At 40.0% G+C, this 7,038-nt stretch overlaps 1 protein-coding gene across 1 annotated transcript; it reads right to left on the bottom strand.

Moving 5' to 3' along the window:
• Positions 1-974: 974 nt before the first annotated feature.
• On the bottom strand, positions 975-4,877 carry LOC117560464. The gene is made up of 17 exons (XM_034237314.1): positions 4,830-4,877; positions 4,440-4,731; positions 4,246-4,346; positions 4,031-4,150; positions 3,905-3,948; positions 3,656-3,736; positions 3,494-3,577; positions 2,780-2,840; positions 2,636-2,686; positions 2,506-2,550; positions 2,326-2,390; positions 2,129-2,234; positions 1,949-1,987; positions 1,493-1,646; positions 1,290-1,400; positions 1,088-1,185; positions 975-997 (listed from the first exon to the last, which is right to left on the bottom strand). The coding sequence occupies exons 2-16, from the start codon at positions 4,447-4,449 to the stop codon at positions 1,088-1,090; spliced, it is 1,170 nt and encodes a 389-aa protein (XP_034093205.1). The 5' UTR covers positions 4,450-4,731; positions 4,830-4,877; the 3' UTR covers positions 975-997.
• Between the last annotated feature and the right edge of the window lie 2,161 nt (positions 4,878-7,038).

Raw genomic sequence — 7,038 nt, 5'->3', positions numbered from 1 at the left:
TTTTTAAATTAAGCCGTTTCCATGTTATAACAGCATCTCGTTAAATCAATATCGGAAACAATAATTGTCTTTTTGTGGTTATTTAAATGTAATTTATGGTGCTATTAGAGTGCTTATAGACTGACCCGTTAATACAGATGCCCCCCCCCCTTTGTGTGCGGTGAGCTGGAGAGAAGGCAGTCTATTTATTTTGGTGAAAAAAAACCCCCTAACATATATGGATTGAATCAGAATATTGTGTTGGATCAAAACATATTGTACATTTTGAGAATTCTTACATCTATTACAATACATTTTGAGCTTTGGACAATGTTTGGATCAAACGAGCCAGAAACAACCTTAAGCAGCCACCACTGGAATATTATTGCAGTAATATTATAATACTAGTAGCCTTATATTAGTGTAGCCTAATATTGATCGACAAATATTTAGAAATAAATCTGGTTCTGCCTGCCTGCCTCATCGCACTATGCCCTGCTGCATTACCATGTATAGTATTTACATTCATAATGATCCTTTTTTGTTGCAGAGCTTTAGAGGCTTTAAGAGACGAACTGTCAATGATGCCAACTTGGCGACCTACAAACTAGATATAGCAATCTTGGAGCTATTGCGGCTAGCTACTTTCATTGGAAAGAGTCTCTAATTTTTTGTATGTATATATTTAATATATCCATCCCAAGCTTACCTACCCAACTGAATGAATTCACACATTCAAGTAAATAGAAAGACAGCACAGCATTCAAGTGTTTATTGAGAATTTGAACTTCAACGTTAATGGAAAAAGCTCCAAACTTTTCTCTACAGCCCTTAGTATCAAGAAATCCTTCTAGTTCCTTTTACATGTGGATAGGAAAACAGCACAGATTGTTCAGAATATATGAGGAAGCCATCAGGGAAGCAGCATGACCCAAGGCAGGACTGCAGAGACAGGTTCAGCCACGACCCGAAGTCCACGACCCGAAGTCCACGACGGGCAGCGTCCGGGAAAACCAAACTTGAAGGTAAGATATCAAATGATGATCTTCATTAATTGCAGTGACAATTTAGTCTATTCTGACATTTGTTTGTGTGAGTTAATCTTTACCTATGATATCTGGTTGCAGAAGGGACTGCAATAGCCTGGATGTTGGTCATCAGAGTAGATGCCCTGCAATTCTCCTCTTTTACCTTTCCCAACATATCCTATGAATAGAAAAAGAAAATATTGTAATTGAATCACACTAGGACCACAACACACTAAATATGTAATGACACATAAACATTATTATCCAGAATAAGAAGTCTACCTGGTTTGCAGTTTTTGTAAGGCTCCAAGCATCCACGGCAGGTGTCAATGGTGTACATGACGTTGAAATCCTGCTTGTATGAAGCAGAGAACAAACTCCATGTAGCAACACCTGTGTAAAACAAGCATTTCAATAGAGCCATTAAAAATATGCATAGACACCACAGCTGTCGTATACTGCTGCACCTTCACTGAATCACTTACTCTCAAGCCAGCGAAAGTGGGCCCCTCTTCTGAAAGACACAGTGGACATTGTGTCTCTGAAGGTGGTACACACTAGAGTGAGTGATGAGTACGCTTTGTCACCTTCCTGGAGAACCACTTCCATCAGAAGGTCCGAGAGAAGACAGTTTGGCAGCTGTGAAGTATTGGTCAGACTAGATCAAACATATTTAACAACACATTGACTAGACCGTTGCCAGCACAATCGAAATACCAAGATTCTTTGGGCTTCAGGTAGCAAAAATACACATTTTTAATATTAATGTTGAATATATCACACACATTTTTCTTATGTTTTGTTATTCTTCTCCTTGAGGTAAAAAACAGCTATCAATAAAGTTAAAAAAAGCAGTGAGACATAATAGTTGGAAATTCTGCCGTGATCATAGGTCGTTTTTTAAACAAAAAACAGTTACTGCTTCACTGAAAAGATATTACCTCCAATATGAAGCACATGTCGGACTTTTGAAACTGGACCTTTGAAGGAAAATATAAGGTGTGGGTCATGTGATTGTTTAATTACATGTGTATACAATTATCAATATTGATATGTATGCATGTGTTAAATAATCTGGATTGTTACATTTCTTTATCACAAACAGGAGTGTGCCTATTGACCTCATGTTCTGTCTTTTGCTTCTTTGAGACCCTGTACACTGGCTCCAGTGCCCCTTTGAGCAGCTCTTCGGCCTCATTGGTCCAGTAAGAAAACCTCTGTCCGTGGCTATAAAAATCACATAATATCAGGATGAAAATGTAAATCAGTGTCAAAGAAACTGTTGTCTATAAAGTAACATTTAAAATGTATGATTTACCCTTCAATCTGGTACCGTTCCATGAGCATAATGCACCACCATTTCCGGATCTGTGCTATGTCCCGCTAAAAGAAAATGTAACAATAATAAAGTTGAAAATGAATGGAACCTCATCATTTGTCTACTCAATGTTAGCCCCCTCTTCCCCCTGAAATACTAACTCAGAGGATAAATACTGACCTCGGTAAACCAAAGTGGAGCATCTGTGCTGAAGTTGAGTGCATACTGTGAAAGGATAAAGATCTGTTAAGTTATGAGTTTCAAAAACTAACAAAACCCCTTAAAAAAAAGTGTCAAGGGAGGAATTTACCATCAGTATGAAGACACCACAGTCATTGCCCGTGGTTTGGTGAGGCAAACCCTGTAAGAATTTGGAATATAACAGTGATGTTCATGGTCAAATGGAAAATAAAGACATGTGAAAGCAGGTGTATGAGATGGTGGAGAAATGTACCTTGACGTCTCTGCCGAACTTTACTGTCCACTGACCTGGAGCAATGCGGTGCGCTAGGTCACTGTCAAAAGAAATGATAAGACATGGGAATTGATTTGGTGAAGGAACGCTATACTCAATATAATTCATGTTTTTGGATTTCCTTACATTGAACTATTGCATGCCTTAAAAGAGGAAAGTTATGAAAGCCACTGAACGGGGCTAAAATAAAACAAACAAAAATACGTTTACCAGCCTCTGAACAAAGCTGAACTTGAAAACAACCTTTGAACAAGGCTTATAACAAAATGAACATTATAATTCATAGCATCCTGTTGCAGACTCTTTTTCTTTTGATTCCACTAAGGACACTCCAGACTTTGTGGAAATGGAGATATATTATAAATGAATTTGATCAGATTCAGACCCCTGGTCTACAAGATGGTTACTGCAGTATTAGAATACTATAAACTATTTAGAACTCCCATACAAGCCACAGAACGGTGGGGGTAATCATGTTACAAAAACCTAAATATGTCCTTGTAGGAATTGTCCCCAAAGCCATCTGGCTTAAGAGGGTCGAGCAAATATAACTCTCTCTTTGCTGGCTTGATCACCTGTCAACCATTGACAAAATAGCTGAAATTAGACATAATCAAACACCAGAAGAAAACCACACAGCACAACTTATGTTCATTTTGTACATGCTGGTGAGATCATTTGGAACAGACTCACGCAAAGCAAATAGTGATCTGCCTTTCCTTGCTGCCGACTCCAGGCAGGGATGAAAACCATGTCCTTGGTGGCCAATTGGTCAGCCTAGTATTTTAAACAAGGGATTTTAAGTTGCTGTATATCAATTTCAAGAAACATAGGTCTCAAGCAACAGGAACTTACTGGAAAACTGGCCAACACGTCAGCTGTTTTGGACTTCCAGGTAGGAACCACATACATATCCACGATGTATATATCTTTGCCCTATATTGATAGTTTTTCAAAAAAAATGAAATCTTCATAGAAGTATGTTCAACAACAAGAGACAACCACACTTCACGAGATTGGAGTTTCACCACTAAACAGCTATTTAGAAAATATGTGTTATTCAAAAGAAAAAAGCAGGCCAATGATGTCTGTTGAAAACCGTACATGTCTTTGGCTTCTTGTACCATCTTCAGGCACGTGTTTCCAATCTGAAACAGTAACAACAGTAAGTTACCTGTGCCATTTATTTGAGACAAGATGAAGTTGGGAGGAAAGCTCAAGTATACCTACATTTGACTCCATGCACTGAGGAAGACCCAGGCTCCAAAAGTCCTCTCTGGTCAGGCACACATCACCCTCCTTCACAATGACCTCTGCTCCAGGCCTATTGTGGTCTAGCACATAGCTGAGCTGCAAATAACAGATTGCAAAACATACTTCAAGCCAATAGAAAACATAGAAAAATTAAAATCAAATCACTGTGCATGAAGTAAACATATATCTACCAGCTTGTCTTGAATCGGATGTAGATCCTTTGCGTATTTCGCACCAGAGAGGGCATACTGGTGGTCAGCAACAGACCCCTCCGAATCCAACTTCGGTTCAGCTGTTATTAGATAGACAAAAAATAAACAGTATTATTGAAGTACCACACATGAAGTATACCTAAAATGTGTCCTTGTATTGATAATCAAAATACCTCTCAACATAGGCCTGATAAAGGGCTTCAGCTGAGACACATTCACACTCTGTCTCAGCTGAGCTCCTGTTGAGCTCAACAGGGTTGCCACACCCTTGTTGGTGATTGAGGAAACCACATAAGGGCCAAACCAGTTGCACTCCAGTTTTCCACCTTTTCGGCCCTCCTTCCTCTTATTCGCTCTTAGGACCTCATCTCCAACGTTAATCAGGAAAGATTTCACATTCTTTCCCTTGCGTTTTTCAAAAGAGATTTTCTGTCTCTGTTGTGCTATTTGGATGTTCTGGTAAATCTGAGAAAGATATGTAACAGTTATCATTTACAGTCCTTAACATACGCTTGCATTTTTTAGGAGTTATTATGTTTTAAATATTGCCATTTTATTCTCACCTTCGAGTGCAAATCTGCAATGGTTGCAGCCTTTGCCTCAAGCTGCTGTTCTGCCTCATCAGCAGGCACCAAAACAGAGGTATCATCCCTGTCATTGACTGTAGCATTTATAACACCCGGGACGCGAGGGTGCCTCCCAAACTGGGCAAAATAGGGCGTGCACTTGGTTGACCTCTGAAAGCATAAAAATTCCTTTTAGTATCTCTGTTGAGTATTGTTTCCATCTGCATTTGTTACAACATTGTACCTGCTTTGAGGTGTTAATGCTCGCCACAATGCCCCTCAGATGTCATTCTGGTCCTCTCCACAGTACTTTGCAAGTGCTTTTTTTTATGTTTTGGTTTGTACGCTCATCTTGGCCATTGCACTGGGGATGGTACGCTGAAGTGATGCAGTGTTTTACACCCAGTGCATCAAAAACACCACGGTTGACCTGCAGATGGTTTAGTGTACACCAATTACCAAATTACCTGAAAAATCGTATTACATTGTTACACATAACACATACACTGTATTAGATAGATTATTGTACCTCATTGACAAATTCCCGTCCTTAGTCGGTAATGATCTTCTCGACAAGACCGAAATCGAGAAGAATATTTACAATCTTTTTTGAGACCTCAACAGCTGTTTTGTGGTAGAGCGTTTTTGCTACCACCCACTTCGTGAACAGATCAGTCGCTGTTAGAATGTATCTGCAATATAAAATGCAGAATGTTGTAAATACATACAGAATCACTGTAAATGATTTCCTTTCTTTTGAAACCAGATTCTTCACGTTTAGAACCTTTAAAGGAGGTTACACATGCTTCAGCCTATCATGATAGTACCTTTTGCCCTTAGCAGTGGAGGGAAGTGGGCCAATGAGATCCACACCAAGGACAGTCCATGCCTCGGGAACATGAATGGGATGCAGTACGGGTGCAACCGTTTTAATGACCTCGTGTTGCTGGCAGCGGGGACACTCATCAACCTTAGCAAATATCATACATTTTCAATCAGCAAAACAAAAAACTTTAGGTATAAAAATGATAGAACAGAGAAAACTTTCAGAGGAGACAGAATTAAACTGTTAAAGTTCTGAAATATGTTTTCTCTGCTCTGATGGAGCTCAAACTGTCTCACTCTGTTTCAATGTACACATACAACACATTTCTGTAGATCAATAATCAGTCAGTCAGTCAAAAACTCCCACCCATTTCTTCACGTCCTCCCGCATAGTGGACCAGTGGTACGTTGACAAAACCTTCTCGGTGGTGCGCCTTCTCCCTGCATGACCTCCGAAACCCAGGTTATCATGGCACTCCTTCAGGACATTGATAATTTGGTCCTTGGTGCACACAACCATCCTCTCATTGTCCTTGTATGTGTAGTACAAATCTCCAGCTGGCACAACAGGAACAACAAAACAATCATTTAGACATGTGTAGAGATGACATTATGACTAAAAGCTGTTGAAGAAATCCAGTGGCAAATGTGGTTTAGACGTAACAACTACAGTAATGTAAAGTGTGTATAAAAAGAAAAAGGAGAAACAAGCTGTGGAGTCCTTGCGATTTACTGAAAAATGTTGGAATTGCAATATGATAAACCATTAGAGGTATGATCACTTTTGCACCAAAAAACACCATTAGATAAATAGATAGATAGATATATACTTTATTGATCCCTATAAGTAAAGGGATGTGATGATGTCACATGTACAGGGGGTTTATACCTCATAATAAAAACGTATGTTCGTGACTTAACCATGGTCTTATTCTGTTACTTACCTTTGATCAGGTATTGTTTGGATGCCCTCCGAATTAACGCCTTCCTTTTATCATGCTTTTCAGCGGCGATGGTGAGATTGTGGTAACCACCATTGAGCACGTACTGCTTTATCTCAGCATAAAAGCTCTCCATTTCTGTCATGAAAGTTAAAATGGTCGCGGTAATTATGGGGAAGCGGAGGGATCTAGATCGTTCACACATAACAAGCTGTACCGAGTTCCTCCGGCTGCAGTTCCGCAGACGGCCGGTGTGTGGCAGCATAGCGCTGGGAGCAGAGGGAGGTGAGTATATGACGGATATGACGGATGACGGATGCGACGGAAATACACCCGAACATATCTGGTAGGCCGAACATATCTGGTACTGACACCGGAGGACCGAGGATCGAGGAGCGAGGAGCGAGGAGCGAGGAGCGATCATGGAGGAGCGATAACCG

Source organism: Gymnodraco acuticeps, unplaced genomic scaffold (assembly GCF_902827175.1).
Source record: "Gymnodraco acuticeps unplaced genomic scaffold, fGymAcu1.1, whole genome shotgun sequence".
Classification (NCBI taxonomy): domain Eukaryota; kingdom Metazoa; phylum Chordata; class Actinopteri; order Perciformes; family Bathydraconidae; genus Gymnodraco; species Gymnodraco acuticeps.
Note: the sequence above shows the minus strand (reverse complement) of the source record. Positions and strands in the feature narration are given on the sequence as shown.